Raw genomic sequence first — 19,544 nt, 5'->3', positions numbered from 1 at the left:
GGATCTTCCTGACCCAGGGATCGAACCCAGGTTTCCCACATTGTAGGCAGATGCTTTACCATCTAATTTGTCTACTGAAGCTGGCATTTCCCTGAGACCTTCTACCCCCAATGACTCAGTGGGGAAAGAATCTTCCTGCTATGCAGAAGACACAGGAGACATGGGCTCGATCCCTGGGTCAGGAAGATCCCCCGGAGAAGGAAATGGCAACCCCCTCCAGTATTCTGGCCTGGAAAATCCCATAGACAGAGGAGCCTGATGGGCTACAGTCCATGGGGTTGCAAAGAGTCAGACACGACTGGACTAACACACACACATCCCAAGTAGAGTTAACAGAGTTTTTTGATTACCTTTTTAAAAATGTGGTTCAAGTATTCCATTTCTGTCTTTAAAGTTTCATCCTTCATTCTGTGATATAAAAAATAGTGCAGACGTGAGTAATTTGTAGTCAGTGTAAAGATGAAAGACTGGATCAATACAGCTATAATATGGGTATTTACATATTACAGGTGTCTCCCTGAACCGTCCTTCTAAGAACAGAATGACCAGATCTAGAAAATCAGCAGAATCCTTAAGCAAGATTTCACACCTTTAAAAACTCAAAATTGAGCTTGGGCAAGAGGGTCAGGTGTATTACCTTTTTTTTCTCAAGTTTTTTTTTTTTTAATTGAAACATAGGTGATGTGCAGTGGTACGTTTCTGTACTATATTACTTTATGTTGAGCTCCTTATGGTGTTCTTAGTCTCTTTTATTGTAGAGAGGCTGTATTTATCAAACAGTTAAGAGCAGCTAGTCGTCATCTGTGTTCAGTGTCAGGGAGTCATGGCCAAATTAAGGAGCAGAATGGGGAGGTGCAGCGTGACAGAGAAAGAGACTGAAGACCCAGGAAGGAAGTAGGACGGAGGTGGCCAGAGAGCCAAGCCGTCCTCACACGCAGTCGTGTGTTATAGGAACAGCGTCTTCTACTATTCAGGCAAGGTAGTCTAAGGACAGGTCTCCTAGGATCAGGGTGTTAGGTTTCAGAGACTTTAAGGAGGATGAAGGCTGAGAGAAGGGGTCAGGAAGAATGTCATTGATGACTGAAGAGAGGTTTGAGCAACGTGGTGTGAGTAGCGCCCAGGTATTCTAGAAAGTGAATTCAAAATTGGTGGAAAGGAAATAGAGGGACAGCCTTGCTTGAAAAATTGGGGGGGAGAGGAAGAGGATGATAGCTGCAGGGACAGGAGGGTAAGAGTAGGTTTGTTTGGGGACTTCCCTGGTGGTCCAGTGGTTAAGAACCCACCTACCAATGCCGGAGAGAGACACGGGTTCTATCCCTGATTAAGGAAGATTCCACATGCTGCAGAACAACTAAGCCAGTGCTCCACAACCAGAGAAAAGCAAGCACACCATAGCAAAGACCCAATGCAGCCAAAGAGAAAGTTTTAAAAAAGAAAAGCAGGCTTATTTGCCTGGAGTAGGCCCTTTGCAAGGTGACAGGGATCCAGGCAAGAGCCAGGGCGGATGAGACGCTTCCTCCAGCCCTGGTGTGCGTCTGCTCTGGGGAGCCACCTTTTATGAAGCTGAACGCTGTTTCCACCACAGCCAAGGAGAAGTAAGGAATGCATTGTTTATCCAAAGCCAAGCACGTTCCATGTGTTCTCTTGCATCTTTACCTCGGCTGTTAGTATCGTGACTTATTACATATGAAGAGACTGAGGCTCTGATTTAGCTGAGGTCATCTAGTAAGCAACATAGTCAGGATTCAAACTCAGGTGTGGCTTGTTTCGGAGCATCTGGTCTACTCTCCCTCTGATAATCTAAAAAGACACGTTTCTGAGATACAGTCCTTTGAAGTTTAAGAATATAAGATGGCCGGAGTGCTTTGATGTGCAAAATAAGCCCTTCTGCATTCCCTGTACTGCACCCCATCACCTTCAACATCTCAACTTTCCCCTGTCCTACCCTTAACGTTTAATATGCACATGGAATTTTTTATATCATCCAGGTTTATAAACAGAGTCTTCATTAAACCAGATTTCTCAGAGCTGGGTCTATGGATTTCCTGCGTAAAACAAATGAAAAATGTTTCCAAGAGTAGCTGAAGCTCATCCCCCTCCCCCATTTTAATTGATCTTTACCAGTTTAATGTTAAAGTCTAGGCACAGCAGGTTTTTTTGCGGGGGGGTTGAAAAAAATCTGTATGAGCAATGAATTCAGTGAGTCTCTAATCATGCTCCGCACATGGGTGAAGTCCAGGCTGAAAATGAAAGAAGGAATGAATATCAGTCTGTTGAGAAACCCAAATTCGGGCAGATAAGAGCACTCAATTTCTGCTCTGGACAGGTGTTGTTTAGAGACTAGGGATGTATTAGTTCATCCAGGAAACTGTTCTTGGTACCTGTTATGTGCCAGGCACCTTGCTGTCAGGGAGGATTGAAAGATTCCTTCTCACTGTCCTAAATCTCAAATACAGTCTTAGAGGAAGACAGACCTCCACGCACAGGTGGAGGTGAGATGTAGGAAGCATGTCCACCCCTAGCGAGGATGCAAGAATTGAAGAGTGATGCCAAGAGGCATTCAGAGTCTATAACTTGTACCCAAAGAGGTTGGTTGTTTGGTTTGTAAGATGGCATAGAACTAGCTCCTCTTTTACCACCGAGAAGCTGATGACTTCTTTCAAAAACCACCCAGACTCATCATAGAGCTGAAGGTCTGTCTTATTTTGCCTAAAAGCTGAAGTTGAGAACAAGATCAGAGGTTTGGTGCTCATGGTTTGTAGAAAGTGTGCACTCAGGAGGGAGCAGAAGTTAGTGAGGGAAGGAGACCAGGCAGGGAACGAGTCAAGCAAGGGTGAGATCACTGGTGAAGCCTAGACTTGGCCTGACCATGAGGCGAGGGCCTCTAGGAGTAAATCCAACCATGCAGTTGTCGCCACTCGAGGCAGGAGGGCTGGCCTTTGTGCTCCAGGGTCAGCTGGTCATTCATTGTTCCACTAAGGGCATTTCTCTGGAGAAGGGCGCAGCTGCAATAAATGGAAGCACCCAGCACTCATCAGAGTTTCAGGGATAAATGTGTTTCATTTATATACATTGAAGATGCTATATTTATCGTGAAGAGTTGGCTCACATGACTGTGGAGGCTGAGGCATCCCGCAGTCTACCATCTGAAGCTGGAGTCTCAGAAGAGCCAGGGTAGAGTTCTAGTCTGAGCCTGAAGACCTTCGAGTCAGGAGTGTCTAAGGCAGAAGTCCCAGTCCAATGGCATAAGACCGAGGTTCCCGCTCAGTAGATAGCCAGCAAGGCTGAGTTCTCCTTTCCTCCAAATTTTTGTTTCTTTAGGCCCTCAATGAATTGGATGATGCTCATCCACATTGGGGAGGGCCTCTGCTTTACTCAGTCTACTGATTCCAATGTACTTTTTTTGGAAACACCCTTAGAGACACACCCAGAAATGTTAAACCACATATATCAAGGTAGTGTCAAGTTGACACATAAAATTAACCATCCCAAGCCTGAAGTTCACAGACAAAGCGGTTGAGAAGAAACAATGGATGTCAAGAGGGAGAGTGAGATCAGACTTGAACCTTGGAGGAAGGACTGGAACCCAGTAAGCCATTAACAGAGATTATTTTAAATTTCAGAGTGCATCTCTATGCTGGTTGTATAGACTCCTAGATGTCTGTAAAAGCAGATCTATCTGGAGTTACCCAGAGCTAAGATGGAAGAGATGACCTTACAAGGTGTCTAATTGTGATTACTCTTATCTGGTAGAATTCTTAAATGAAAAATAGGAACTATCTTTCCTCCTCCTCCCTGTCACGCCACACAACACACACACACACACACACACACACACACACACACACACGGCAGCTGTGGCAAAGCCTCTAGCTGAGTTCCCCAACAACAACATCTGCATAGAATCTAAGGCTTCATTTTTCTCTTCTCCTCTTGTAAAATAGGATCATTTCAAAGAAAAGTAAATGAATCATCTGATTATGGTAATTATTTGAACAGAAAAGAAGCATAATCACTATAAAATAAATGGAGCAGAGGATTAAAGCCATGAAAGAAATTTGTGACATCACTTATTATCTTATTTTAAAACTTAAAAATCCATATCAAGCCCATTTGTCATCATAACGTTCTGGGTAAAAATGTACTGTTTTGATGACAATTTTCATTTGTAGCTGAATTTCATATATTCTACTCGTTTTTAAGGTATTAAACATGCTGAGTCAAAAAATTTATTGAAATATGCCCACGTTAGAATTTAAACATTTCATTGGTAATTGAAATTGAACTGTGGGAAAAATAAATTTTCTTTTATTGCTTCAATTTGGCTTAGTATAACCAATTTTCAAAGAAAATTGTTTTCATGACAATCTATCTGAAATTCCTACTTACATGCAAAACCTTGCCTTTTTTAGTCACTGCAGCTTTTTTACTTCACTTCTTTGCAGCATTTTTCAGGACGGAATAAAATTTTTCAGACAGAAAACTCAGAGAGGTTATTTTATTTCAGATGTTGAGAGAAGACAATTTAATTTACTTTCTTGAACATTAGAGCAGAAGTCTCAGCTGGGTACTATTCAGGATACAAATATCAGGCAGACCATCTCAGGGGACGACAGTGTGGACACAGAAGAAAGCCAAGTTTACAAGTAAATGTAGTCAAAGCAGAATACCCCCCAGTCTGCCTGAAACGTTCTTCCCACTCTGTCCAGCCCCCTCCCTTCCTGTCTCGTCTTCTGTACATACTCATGTTGTACTTCTTCCTTCTCTTTTAAATTGTGTTTGTTTTTCTAAGATTGAGGGTCGGAGGAATCCTGCCCATTCATTCCCATTTCCCCAGAACCTGTGCACTTAATACATTTTTACTGAATGGAGTTTATTACAACAGTTCCTAAATTGAAAGTTGTAAACATAAAGTGATTTAGGAACCTTCAAAAGAGAAAGCTCTTCTGTGGTGAGGCAAACAAGTGAAGGTTCTAAGCATTTCTTTTAACGCAGACTGGGAGGGCTGGGGAGCAATGAAAAGTTAGATGAGGAGCTGCTCAGGGCAGAAGAAGAGTATGAAACAAAGGAAAACAAACCACAAAAGTAAATACAGTAAGTCCCCTGCATGTGAGCCTTCAAGCAGGAAAATTTCAAAGATGTCAGCGTGCATTCACATGTCCAGCCACCTAAGTTAGTTCTGTTTGAGGAGGCACTGATAGCTTTTGAGGCACAGGAGCTGAACATAGAATGATACACAAGGGTTGTAACAGCCTTTCTTCACAATGCAATTCAGTGCTACTGTTATCTATGAGAACAAAAAGAGCTACTATCCAGACAACACAGGATCAGATTTTTCAAGAGGGGAGATAGAATTGAATCCAGCAAGGAACCAGAACCTGTACCATCCACACGAGGCATGAGTGAAGTTGCAGCTTGCCCTCCATCACCTACTGCTGACAATTGGCTCTACCATCTCCCACCTCCTCTCCCCGCTCCTGTCAGTAATTCCTTTTGTCTGTTCACTTGATGACAGCCCCTGTGTGCCAGCTGTTGTTCTGTACTACTGTATTTCAAAGTACTGTAAAATTCAGTTCAGTTCAGTTGCTCAGTCGTGTCCAACTCTTTGTGACCCTATGAACTGCAGCACACCAGGCCTCCCTGTGCATCACCAACTCCCGGAGTTCACCCAAACTCATGTCCATTGAGTCGGTGATGCCATCCAACCATCTCATCCTCCATCGTCCCCTTCTCCTTCTGCCCTCAATCTCTCCCAGCATCAGGATCTTTTCAAATGAGTCAGCTCTTTGCATCAGGAGGCCAAAGTATTGGAGTTTCCACTTCAACATCAGTCCTTCCAATGAACATCCAGGACTGATCTCCTTTAGGATGGACTGGTTAGACCTCCTTGCAGTCCAAGGGACAAGAATCTTCTCCAACACCACAGTTCAAAAGCATCAATTCTTCGGCGCTCAGCTTTCTTTATAGTCCAACTCTCATATCCATACATGACCACTGGAAAAACCATGGACCTCCAGATGGACCTTTGTTGACAAAGTAATGTCTCTGCTTTTTAATATGCTGTCCAGGTTGGTTCCTTCCAAGGAGTAAGCATCTTTTAATTTCATGGCTGCAATCACCATCTGCAGTGATTTTGGAGTCCCCCAAAATAAAGTCAGTCACTGTTTCCACTGTTTCCCCATTTATTTGCCATGAAGTGACAGGACCGGATGCTATGATCTTCGTTTTCTGAATGTTGAGCTTTAAGCCAACTTTTTCACTCTCTTTTTCACTTTCATCACAAGGCTCTCTAGTTCTTCTTCACTTTCTGCCATAAGGGTGGTGTCATCTGCATATCTGAGGTTATTGATATTTCTCCCAGCAATCTTGATTCCAGCTTGTGCTTCTTCCAGCCCAGCATTTCTCATAATGTACTCTGCATATAAGTTAAATAAGCAGGGTGACAATATACAGCCTTGACGTACTCCTTTTCCTATTTGGAACCAGTCTGTTGTTCCATGTCCAGTTCTAACTGTTGCTTCCTGACCTGCGTACAGGTTTCTCAAGAGGCAGGTCAGGCGGTCTGGTATTCCCATCTCTTTCAGAATTTTCCACAGTTTGTTGTGATCCACACAGTCAAAGGCTTTGGCATAGTCAATAAAGCAGAAATAGACATTTTTCTGGAACTTTCTTGCTTTTTCGATGATCCAGCAGATGTTGGCAACTTGATCTCTGGTTCCTCTGCCTTTTCTAAAACCAGCTTGAACATTTGGAAGTTCAAGGTTCACATATTGCTGAAGCCTGGCTTGGAGAATTTTGAGCATTACTTTACTAGTGTGTGAGATGAGTACAATTGTGTGGTAGTTTGAGCATTCTTTGGCATTGCCTTTCTTTGGGATTGGAATGAAAATTGACCTTTTCCAGCCCTGTGGCCACTGCTGAGTGGCCAAATTTGCTGGCATATTGAGTGCAGCATTTTCACAGCATCATCTTCCAGGATTTGAAATAGCTCCACTGGAATTCCATCACCTCCACTAGCTTTGTTCGTAGTGATGCTTTCTAAGGCGCACTTGACTTCACATTCCAGGATGTCTGGCTCTAGGTGAGTGATTACATCATCGTGATTATCTGGGTCATGAAGATCTTTTTTGTACAGTTCTTCTGTGTATTTTGCCACGTCTTCTTAATACCTGTAAGATTAAAAATGTGTAATTTTTTTGTGTGTTTGTTTTTTATGTATTTTGGCTTCCCTGGTGGCTCAGATGGTAAAGAATCTGCCTGTAAAGCAGGAGACCTGGGTTTGATCCCTGGGTTGGAAAGATCTCCTGGAGAAGGGAATGGTAACCCACTCCACTGTTCACCCCTAGAGAACCCCATGGACAGAGCTACAGTCCATGGGGTCACAAAGAGTCGTGCATGACTGAGCGATTAGCACGCTTATGTACTATGTGTGTGAAAAGTATTATAAACCTATTACAGTACAGTACTCTCTAGCCGATTCTACTAGTTGGGTGCCTAGGCTAAGTATGTTGGACATGCAAACAAATTGGACTTAAGAATATGCTCTCGGGACAGAGCTTGTCCATGTATAGGGGACTTAACTTTAACATCCTTGTAAAAGAGCTTGTAAAATTTGACTAGCGTATACTTAACTTTAAAATATGTTGAATTATTGTGTTCATATAAAATTGTTACTTACCCTGATTATCTAGAGTTCAATTTTTCTACCTCAAGTTGTTTATAAAATCTAAAAGCATTTCTCCCTTTTCCTTCAGATTGAAGTGAGGGAATTGTAGAGCATTTATTGATCACCTATCATGTGACAGACACTGCTCAGTACTTGACAGAGATGGCCTCATTTAGTCCTCATCATACTCTGCAAAGACAATGCCATCATTAGCTCCACTTACAGAAGAGGAAATTGAAGTTTGATGTGATAATGTAACTTGCCCCAGTTAGACAGCTAGTAAGGGGCGAAGCCAATATTCTAACCCAGCCACTGATAATGGGATGCCTTTTTTAATAACTATGCTATGGATGAGGGCCCTCTGTTTTCCAGGAACAGGAATTTGAGAACCTTTGAAGAGTTAGAGATAAAAGGCCTGGAACTTAGGGAAGTCCTGCCTGGCTTGAGGTTAAAAAAAAAAAAGCGGTATGAGGTTTCTCAGATAATGTAGACGATTCCAGAATAAAAGATATGATGTGAGTATCCTCAAGATATATATTTTTTAAAGCACAAGAGAAACCAAGGAGTTAAAAAGAGAACAGTTTTGACCATGAAACATGCCTTGTTTGGGGAATCCAGGAGCTTGGGAACAGTGGAGTTGATCTGATAAGGACAATGAAGAGTTCAGTTCCCAGGGAGATGGCTTCCACTTCTTTTAGAATGCGGCAGAAGCTGTGACGTCATGTCACCTGAGTGGCAGACCCAGCTCTTTTTCAAAAACTGTGAAAGAAAACCCATGCGACCCATGGAAACTGGCCCTAACCACAAAGGAAATGGCAGCCCACTCCAGTACTCTTGACTGGAAAATCCCATGGACAGAGGAGCTGATGGGGTTACAGCCCATGGGGTTGCAGAGAATTGGACATGATTGAGCCACCGACACTTTTCACTGTCTTTCAGTAACTGTGATATCGGGTCATCCGAGCAGCCGACACAGCTCTTTCTTGAATACCTGTGAAAGAAAACCCATGCAACCCGTGTGAAACTGGCCCTAACCCATGTTTTCTAAACCTTTCTCTTTTAGGGAATGTGTTTGTGGTGAGCCTGGCAGTTGCAGACCTGCTGGTGGCCGTGTATCCATACCCCTTGGCGCTGGCGTCTATAGTTAACGATGGGTGGAGCCTGAGCTCCCTGCATTGCCAACTTAGTGGCTTCCTGATGGGCTTGAGCGTCATTGGGTCCGTTTTCAATATCACGGGAATTGCCATCAACCGCTATTGCTGCATCTGCCACAGCCTCAGATACAACAAGCTGTATAGCAGCACGAATTCCCTCTGCTACGTGTTCCTGATATGGATGCTGACGCTCGTGGCGATCGTGCCCAACCTGTGTGTGGGGACCCTGCAGTACGACCCAAGGATCTATTCCTGTACCTTCACGCAGTCCGTCAGCTCAGCCTACACGATCGCCGTGGTGGTGTTCCATTTCATCGTTCCGATGCTCGTAGTCATCTTCTGTTACCTGAGAATCTGGGCCCTGGTTCTTCAGGTCAGATGGAGGGTGAAACCTGACAACAAACCGAAACTGAAGCCCCAGGACTTCAGGAATTTTGTCACCATGTTTGTGGTTTTTGTCCTCTTTGCCATTTGCTGGGCTCCTCTGAACTTCATTGGTCTCGTTGTGGCCTCGGACCCGGCCAGCATGGCACCCAGGATCCCTGAGTGGCTGTTTGTGGCCAGTTACTATATGGCATATTTCAACAGCTGCCTCAATGCGATCATATATGGACTACTGAACCAAAATTTCAGGCAGGAATACAGAAAAATTATAGTCTCATTGTGTACCACCAAGATGTTCTTTGTGGATAGCTCCAATCATGTAGCAGATAGAATTAAACGCAAACCCTCTCCGTTAATAGCCAACCGTAACCAAATAAAGGTGGACTCCGTTTAAAAATGCGGAGCATGAATGGCAAGATCTGAACACTGCTCCAAGCCTTACTCATTTTCATTCCCTCTTGGTAGATGCCTAGAAAAACAATGTGGAGGAGAAAGCTTACAGTCTTCAGAGTGTGTCTCTATATGTCTGAGCTAATGTGCTGTCAGCATTTTGAACAAGTCTCTGGTTCTACTTACCAAGAGAAACAGAACATTCAGTGAGTTATATGTTCATTGAAGAGTATAGTTCAGGGAACAGAGTGGGAGTTAATTTTAAGGAAAATGCTGAATGTATTCAAGTGGAGAAAGTGTGCAAACTTTTCTTTTATTGCCAAGTGCCACCAAGGTTCAGTTCAGTTCAGTCGCTCAGTCGTGTCCCACTCTTTGCGACCCCATGAATCGCAGCATGCCAGGCCTCCCTGTCCATCACCTTTTACTCAAACTCATGTCCATCGAGTCGGTGATGCCATCCCCCCATCTCATCCTCTGTCGTCCCCTTCTCCTCCTGCCCCCAATCCCTCCCAGCATCAGGGCCTTTTCCAATGAGTCAACTCTTCACATGAGGTAGCCAAAATATTGGAGTTTCAGCTTCAGCATCAGTCCTTCCAATGAACACCCAGGACTGATGTCCTTTAGAATGGACTGGTTGGATCTCCTTGTAGTCCAAGGGACTCTCAAGAGTCTTCTCCAACACCACAGTTCAAAAGCATCAATTCTTTGGCTCTCAGCTTTCTTCCTAGTCCAACTCTCACATCCATACATGACCACTGGAAAAAACCATAGCCTTGACTAGATGGACCTTTGCTGGCAAAGTAATGTCTCTGCTTTTTAATATGCTATCTAGGTTGGTCATAACTTTCCTTCCAAGGAGTAAGCATCTTTTAATTTCATGGCTGCAATCACCATCTGCAGTGATTTTGGAGCCCAAAAAAATAAAGTCTGACACTGTTTCCACTGTTTCCCCATCTATTTCCCATGAAGTAATGGGACCAGATGCCATGATCTTAGTTTTCTGAATGTTGAGCTTTAAGCCAACTTGTTCACTCTCTTCTTTCACTTTCATCAAGAGGTTTTTTAGTTCCTCTTCACTTTCTGCCATAAGGGTGGTGTCGTCTGCGTATCTGAGGTTATTGATGTTCCTCCCGGCAATCTTGATTCCAGCTTGTGCTTCTTCCAGCCCAGCGTTTCTCATGATGTACTCTGCATATAAGTTAAATAAGCAGGGTGACAATATACAGCCTTAACACACTCCTCTTCCTATTTGGAACCAGTCTGTTGTTCCATGTCCAATTCTAACTGTTGCTTCCTGATCTGCATATAGGTTTCACAAGAGGCAGGTCAGGTCGTCTGGTATTCCCAAGGTAGTAATTGCTTTTTTCTCCTCCACTTTTTGAATATTTCTAGTAGAAAAACAAGCAATGTGTTTTACTTAAAAATGAGTACATGGAACAAAAAAGGGAAAGTGAGATGAGTAACTCATTACACAGAGAAAGGCTGAAAATAAATCAGTGAATAACTCCACAACCACTGCCATCACCAAGTCTTCACTTGGCTGGGTTAGCATTGGGGAGCTGCAGTCGTGATAATCACAGTGATCCTCTCTATTAAAAACTGTGCATTCAACTAGATAAAGAACAAACTATGTGACAGAATTCTTTTCAAATGTCAGTAACCATAGTATTTTAAAGCAGTAGCTACATAGAAAACTGTGTTCAACTTTGTTAGACATTTGGTTTATTATTATCTTGTCACTGAATATCATTATCATTCATGTCACTGACCAGCTGTTTTGAATTTTTCTCTCTTAATTTATTGAGTCATCTAATCAGGTAAAAGGTCCACAAAGGTCTGTCTAGTCAAAGCTATGGTTTTTCTGGTAGTCATGTATGGATATGAGAGTTGGACTGTAAAGACAGCTGAGCACTGAAGAACTGATGCTTTTGAACTGTGGTGTTGGAGAAGACTTTTTTTTTTTTTTTCAATTTAAATTGACTCTTGAGAGTTCCTTGGACTGCAAGGAGATCCAACCAGTCCATCCTAAAGGAAATCAGTCCTAAATATTCACTGGAAGGACTGATGCTGAAGCTGAAGTCCCAATACTTTGGTCACCTGATGCGAAAGGCTGACTCACTGGAAAAGACCCTGATGCTGGGAAAGATGAAGGCAGGAGGAGAAGGGAACAACAGAGGATGAGATTGTTGGATGGCATCACCGAGTCAGTGGACATGAGTTTGAGCAAGCTCTGGGAGTTGGTGATGGACAGGGAGGCCTGGCATGCTGCAGTCCATGGGGTCACAAAGAGTTGGACACAACTGAGTAACTGAACTGAATTGAATCAGTTAAAAATGCCAAAGAATCAAAGAGTTGTAGATTCTTAGATATATGTGCTAAATGCAATGAATGTGTTCTTGATTGATAATCAATTTGGGCAAGTCAATTGCTAAACCAGAAAGTTTTTCTTTTATAGGTAACTCAAAACAATATTCTGTAATAGCTCAGTATTTTATTGCCCTAATAATACTGAAAGTCTAGAAGAAGAAGGGAAAAAAGCATGAGTAAACTATGGTTTCATAAACTATGATTCTAAGTTTAATCCAAATACTATTTGGAAGTACTATGAGGTTTGTGGCATGGAGTGCTTTGCAGAAAATTAGAACCAGATTTTCTTGTATTTTAAAGTTATGCAAAAATAAAAACAACAACAACAAAAACAAACTATCACGTTCTAGAATGAATTGGTGTTTTGCAAATATATACAGAAGACAAAACTGATCTGGATATATTTGCTAATATCTCTACAGCTATATAATCAGAATCTCCTTGGAAATTTCTAGGGTCAATTATTGTAAAAGATTTCTCTGATAATTTGTTTGATCAAGCATATTTGGGAAATACTAAATTATTACAGATTTTATTTTCTTGGGCTCCAAAATCACTGCAGACAGTGACTGAAGCCATGAAATTAAAGGATGCTTGTTCCTTCCTTGGAAGGAAAGCTATGCTATGCTAAGTCGCTTCAGTCATGTCTGACTCTGTGCGACCCCATAGACGGCAGCCCACCAGGCTCCACCATCCCTGGGATCCTCCAGGCAAGGATACTGGAGCGGGTTGCCGTTTCCTTCTCCAATGCATGAAAGTGAAAAGTGAAAGTCAAGTCACTCAGTTGTGTCCGACTCCTAGCGACCCCATGGACTGCAGCCTACCAGGCTCCTCTGTCCATGGGATTTGCCAGGCAAGAGTACTGGAGTGGGTTGCCATTGCCTTCTCTGGGAAGGAAAGCTAGATAGCATATTAAAAGGCAAAGACATCACTTTGCCAACAAAGGTTCATATAATCAAAGCTATGGTTTTTCCAGTTGTCATGTATGGATATGAGAGCTGGACCATAAGGAAGGCTAAGCACCAAAGAACTGATGCTTTTGATCTCTGGTGTTGGAGAAGACTTTTGAGAGTCCCTTGGACTGCAAGGAGATCCAACCAGTCTATCCTAAAGGAAACTGAATATCCTAATTTTTCAGTCCTGAATATTCATTAGAAGGACTGATGCTGAAGCTGTAGCTTCAATACTTTGGCCACCAGATGCGAAAAACTAACTCATTGGAAAAGACCCTGCTGGTGGGAGAGATTGAAGGCAGGAGCAGAAGAGGCTTCAGAGGATGAGATGGTTGGATGGCATCACCGACTCAACAGATATGAGTTTAAGCAAACTCCAGGAGATAGTGAAGGACAGGGTAGCCTGGTGTGCTGTAGTCTATGGGGTTGCAGATATTCAGACAGGATTTAGCGACTGAACAACAACAACAAATTATAGTTTGTGGTAAAGAAGTTGATGGTGATAGTGATGCGGGGTGTGTGTGTATGTTTGTAAGTTATCTCTAAAACTTTTCCCATCAAGTCATTTATGTGTTAAAGGTCTAGTCAGAGCAAAATTAAATAGTAAAGATCATTTTAAAGCTAATGTTCCAAATTTCAGATAACATTCAAAGAGATTAACCATGGTAACTCCTTTTGAAAGATATTATACTTCGTTCTTGATGCTGAGGATGAATTACTGTGTTGCTAACTATGTGTAGTATGATTTCTTGCTCTTCATAGCATTTTATTTCTTAATTTATACAATAGCAAAAATACGGCACAGAAGCTATGGCTTTTAAAAATTATCTGCCAAGTAGAGTACCTCACCTGAAGATCAAGTATGTGACTTTAAAGTCTAGAAATGTTTTTCTTCTCTATCATCAAAATATTAACTCGTTAAAAGAATGACAGTGAAAAAGTAACTCATAAAGATCAAAGACTGAGATTTCCTCTATTGAAATCACATTGTAAAAGACATGTAAGCCTTCGAGACACAGATCAGCGGTGTCCTCACTGTAATATTAATAAATAGAAAGTGTTTCTCTCCTGAAAAAACCTCAGATAGGTAGGTAATCTGCTGTGCCTGATTTCCCCAGTGTGTAAATTACTTTGTGAACTGTTTGAAAGATTAACTTTATGTGTTTTTTTTTTAATTTATTTATTTTAATTAGAGGCTAATTACTTTACAATATTGTATTGGTTCTGCCGCACATCAACATGAATCCGCCACGGGTTAAGATTAACTCTTTAAAAACTACTAGATTACTATTGATCCAATGATAAATACTGTTGCATAGTACAAAATGAATAGCTGGCAATGTGCTGCATTATTAAAGGGAGCACATTTTCATCAGGTCTGCTATGTTAATTAACTATAAGCCTCTGTTAAGGTAAACTTCTTTAATCTATCAGAATTACTTACCAGTGTAATAGTTTTTGTCAACCTTCCCTCTGTCTCTTAGAGTACTGGTGGTGATATGAGGGTTAGCAGTGAAACGAAATGACATTTTGAAGTGGCACAATTTACAGATTTTATGAGTATTTGGACTGTCTGTAGCTTGCATTTCACTGCCTAGGCTGGCTGCTTTGTGAAGCTGATAGCAACACCTATGTTATAACATGAGGAAATACCTTTTTTTTTTTTTTCTTAGCAGAATCTGGATACGCAAAGTCTACACAAGACTGTTTGATTAAGGACAAGAATAGTAAAAAAAAAAAAAAAAAGCAAAAACAAAACAAAAACTATCGTTATCTTTTTAAAAAGTCAATTGCTAGAATCATGTGCAATTTCTAGCATAATATTATTTACAGTCCTATGCTAATATCCAGTTGTAGTGGACAGACTCCAGAATCTGACCATTCCAATTTATATCATTCATTTGCATATTAACTCTGGAGGGCTTGCCTCAATTGTATTTCTTTCTGAAAAATTTAAATCACACAGAATTCTGTTTTGTCCCTGTTTGCCCCTACTGAATCTCACTTTTAAACATATGTTGTATTTCTTATACCTGTTGGAACATATCAGTTTGGGACTTTTATTGCCTGTGTTTTATTATGTAACCTTCATAATCACACAAAATAGGATTATTTTTGTTTAAAACTAAGGAGTTAATAGAATATTGTGCTTTGAGGAAGGAGTAATTTCAGTTTTCTACTTTATTTCATGTTTCATTACTGTGTATTTGGGTATGTAAATCATTTATGTGCATAAACAATATTATTTTTTGACAAAGCAGCAGAACTACTTGATTTTAAATATTCTGGGAAGCAGTGTGACACTATAACCAGTCTTGGATATTAAATCTATAATTGCTCATTGAGTAAACACATTCAACTTGAATGTTGTGTAATGAATAATAATTTTGACCATTTTTTGGACTGTCTCTGATGCATTATCAAATATTTCACTGTGAATAAGCAAACACATCTGGACCATAATAGATGCATATCAAATTTAAATGACTGAATGTTACATTTGAGAGTTATCTGAGCATAAGCGCTTCCCAAGTATGTCAGTGGTAAAGAATCTGTCTGCCAATGCAGGAGACACAGGAGATGGGATTTTGATCCCTGGGTTGGGAAGGTCCCCTGGAGGACGAAATTGCAACCCACTCCAGTATTCTTGCCTGGAAAATTCCATGGACAGAGGAGTCTGGCAGGCTACAGTCCGTAGTGTTACAAAGAGTCAGACACAACTGATCATGCACACACAAAATCTTTAAGCAGCCTTTTCTTTTTTAAAAAATAATTTTCAGAATTTTTTTTCACTGTTTTACTTTACTCTTGTGCTTGAAAATCTTCGTTTAAAAATTATTTTGTACAGAACAAAAAAAGCTAGATTCTCTATAAGGATGAACAATAGTTTTGTTATTTTTGCTTGCAACTTTTGTAAATCTCTCAGAAGAGCATGTTGGTAAAAATTTGGGGGAAAAGGGAGATTTTAGTTGGGTCTAATATTTATGTTGCTGATGAGTGAGTACTTATTTTAGTAAGGGTCTTTTGGAACACCAAAGACTGAATGTAAAGGAGAATTGTAAAATGTAGGAAAAGACCAAAATATTTGGCTAAAGTCTTAACCTACATATAATGTAGCAATAACAAGTAGGGTAAATTTTTAGGAATAAATTAAGCGGGTACCAGGAGATGGTCTGGTAATTGTCAGGTTTTTAGATAGATGTGATCTAAACTTTTGTGCCAAGTTCCGGAAATGTGGGATATATCCTAACTGGGTTCAGCTTACACTACCTGCCCCCGGAAGTATTGCACAAGATGTGCGATCATCTTGTTTTGTTTTGCTTTTATTCTCTGTGGCATGTGGGATCTTAGTTCCCCAACGGAGTGTGGAGTTTTAACCACTGGACCACCAGGGAAGCCCCTCAATCACCTTACTTTAAAGTGGCAAAGGGAAATTTAAATTCCACTATGAGACATCAGTCATAAAGGAATATATAATTACAATCACAAGCCTTAATCATTTTTGTAGTATGTACCATCTTCAGAACAGAAACAGTTTAAATTAATAAAGATGATTATTTCAGTCAATCAGTTCAGTTGCTCAGTCGTGTCTGACTCTTTACGACACCATATACTGCAGCACGCCAGGCTTCCCCATCCATCACTAACTCCCGGGGCTTGCTCAAACTCCTGTCCATCAAGCTTTCTTCATAGTCCAACTCTCACATCCATACATGGCTACTGGAAAAACCAGAGCCTTGACTAGACAGACTTTTGTCAGCAAAATAATGTCTCTGCTTTTTAATATGCTGTCTCAGTCAGTCAGTCAGTCAGTTCAGTCGCTCAGTCGTGTCCGACTCGTTGTGACCCCATGGACTGCAGCACGCCAGGCCTCCCTGTCCATTGCCAACTCCCAGAGTTTACTCAAACTCATGTCCAGCCATCTCATCCTCTGTCATCCCCTTCTCCTCCTGCCTTCAATCTTTCCCAGTATCAGGGTCTTTTCAAGTGAGTCAGCTCTTTTCATCAGGTGGCCAAAGTATTGGAATTTCAGCCTCAGCATCAGTCCTTCCAATGAATATACAGGACTGATCTCCTTTAGGATGGACTGGTTGGATCTCCTTGCAGTCCAAGGGACTCTCAAGAGTCTTCTCCAATACCACAGTTCAAAAGCATCAATTCTTCGGCACTCAGCTTTCTTTATAGTCCAACTCTCACATCCATACATGACTACTAGAAAAACCATATCCTTGACTAGATGGACCTTTGTCAGCAAAGTAATGTCTCTGCTTTTTAATATGTTATCTGGGTTGGTCATAACTGTCCTTCCAAGGAATAAGCGTCTTAATTTCATGGCTGCAGTCACCACCTGCAGTGATTTTGGAGCCCAGAAAAATAAAGTCTGACACTGTTTCCACTGTTTCCCCATCTATTTTCCATGAAGTGATGGGACTGGATGCCATGATCTTAGTTTTCTGAATGTTGAGCTTTAAGCCAACTTTTTCACTCTCCTCTTCCATTTTCATCAAGAGGCTTTTTAGTTCCTCTTCACTTTCTACCATAAGGGTGGTGTCATCTGCATATCTGAGGTTATTGATATTTCTCCCAGCAATCTTGATTCCAGCTTGTGCTTCTTCCAGCCCAGCATTTCTCATGATGTACTCTGCATAGAAGTTTGATAAGCAGGGTGACAATATACAGCCTTGACATACTCCTTTTCCTATTTGGAACCAGTCTGTTGTTCCATGTCCAATTCTAACTGTTGCTTCCTGACCTGCGTACAGGTTTCTCAAGAGGCAGATCAGGTGGTCTGGTATTCCCATCTCTTTCAGACTTTTCCACAGTTTATTGTGATCCCCACAGTCAAAGGCTTTGGCCTATTCAATAAAGCAGAAGTAGATGTTTTTCTGGAACTCTCTTGCTTTTTCAATGATCCAGCAGATGTTGGCAACTTGATTTCTGGTTCCTCTGCCTTTTCTAAAACCAGCTTGAACATCTGGAAGTTCACGGTTCACATATTGTTGAAACCTGACTTGGAGAATTTTGAGCATTAATTTGCTAGCGTGTGCTGCTACTGCTAAGTCACTTCGGTTGTGTCCGACTCTGTGCAACCCTATAGACGGCAGCTCACCAGGCTCCCCTGTCCCTGGGATTCTCCAGGCAAGAACACTGGAGTGGGTTGCTATTTCCTTCTCCAATGCATGAAAGTGAAAAGTGAAAGTCAAGTCGCTCAGTCGTGTTCGACTCTTCTCGACCCCATGGACTGCAGTCTACCAGGCTCCTCCGTCCATGGGATTTTCCAGGCAAGAGTACTGGAGTGGGGTGCCATTGCCTTCTCTGGCTAGCATGTGAGATGAGTGCAATTGTGCAGTGGTTTGAGCATTCTTTGGCATTGCCTTTGCCTTTCCTATGCGGTCTAGGTTGGTCATAGTTTTCTTCCAAGAAGGAAGCGTCTTTTAATTTCATGGCTGCAGTCACCATCTGCAGTGATTTTGGAGCCTAAGAAAATAAAGTCTGCCACTGTTTCCATTGTTTCCCCATCTATTTGTCATGAAGTGATGTGACCAGATGCCATGATCTTAGTTTTTTGAAAGTTGAGTTTTATTTAGGGATATTTTTGTTGAGTTTAACATGAGAGAAAGTGATTGTGTGTGAGTATCTGTGCATATATGTACATACATATTGTATGTTTTAACTAGTTGACTGCTTTTTGTTTCATCTTTTAATGTTGATGATTTCAGAGAATGTGAATGTTCTCCACAGCTTTGAAAAGTGAAAAGATTACTTGGGTATTGTGCTCTGTTGTTAGTAATAATGAAATGATGCTTTGTCCATAGGAAACAGTACCTTTCCTATGAGGACATGTTACTGTTTTGATTACAAGAGCGCTATGATTAACATGAGTGTTTCAAAACCAGTTAGTTAGTGTTGCTTTGATATATAAGATACTGATTCTGTCTTTTTATGGGTCATCCGGTGCTCTAATTCCTGATAAAAGTGTTACTTTGACGTGAGTGATGTGAGCATATCTGTCTTATTAGCATAGAGGGGAGAAAATAGTCTTGTTCATTTAAAATAGAAAAAATTGTACCTTCTTTTGCCATGATGAGTGTTTAGCACTCTGACCATTGAGCTAAAGTTTAGACAAAATCAAAATAGAAAGTATCAACCTGAGTTCTGATATTGCTTTATACTTGTCACCGTTTTCTTGTTGTTTGAGTATAAATTTAAATGAAAACCTACAAAACCTACTTTTTCAAAAAACAGTTTATATTTTTGAAAAAGTAACCCATCAGGTAATATACTTCGTTTTTCTTTACTTCTGTTTACCTGTCTGTACCTAGTAACTGCCAAAGATGAAATTCAGTGGGATGTTTGCTTGTATTTATTTGTTCTAATAAAACTTATATATGTGTATATGTATATATATCTGTATACATGTAAAGATGACTGATTTCTTGTCATTATTTTCAAGGTGGTTAGTAAGTTTTTCCTGTTATTTGTTGGAAATTATAAGCTGGTTAATGATGGAGGGTCATTTGATAGTTATTTAAGATATATGCCTGTTTGTCAGCAATAAAAGCCTGTCTTTCTGTTTTTGGCATTTTACTTAGCAGAATATAAATTACACGGCTATTCATATGTGTGTGC

General features: G+C 41.0%; 1 protein-coding gene across 1 annotated transcript in view; it reads left to right on the top strand.

Moving 5' to 3' along the window:
* Positions 1 to 15,780, top strand: part of MTNR1A (melatonin receptor 1A) — a 28,925-nt gene extending 13,145 nt beyond the window's left edge. The window contains exon 2 of the mRNA XM_019953299.2: positions 8,730 to 15,780. Coding sequence (XP_019808858.2) covers positions 8,730 to 9,598 — 869 coding nt within the window. The 3' untranslated portion in view covers positions 9,599 to 15,780. The remainder of the gene's footprint in view (positions 1 to 8,729) is intronic.
* Positions 15,781 to 19,544: the final 3,764 nt, after the last annotated feature.

Source organism: Bos indicus, chromosome 27 (genome assembly GCF_029378745.1).
Source record: "Bos indicus isolate NIAB-ARS_2022 breed Sahiwal x Tharparkar chromosome 27, NIAB-ARS_B.indTharparkar_mat_pri_1.0, whole genome shotgun sequence".
In the NCBI taxonomy this organism is placed as follows: Eukaryota; Metazoa; Chordata; class Mammalia; order Artiodactyla; family Bovidae; genus Bos; species Bos indicus.
This window is presented reverse-complemented; position numbering and strand designations above follow the sequence as displayed.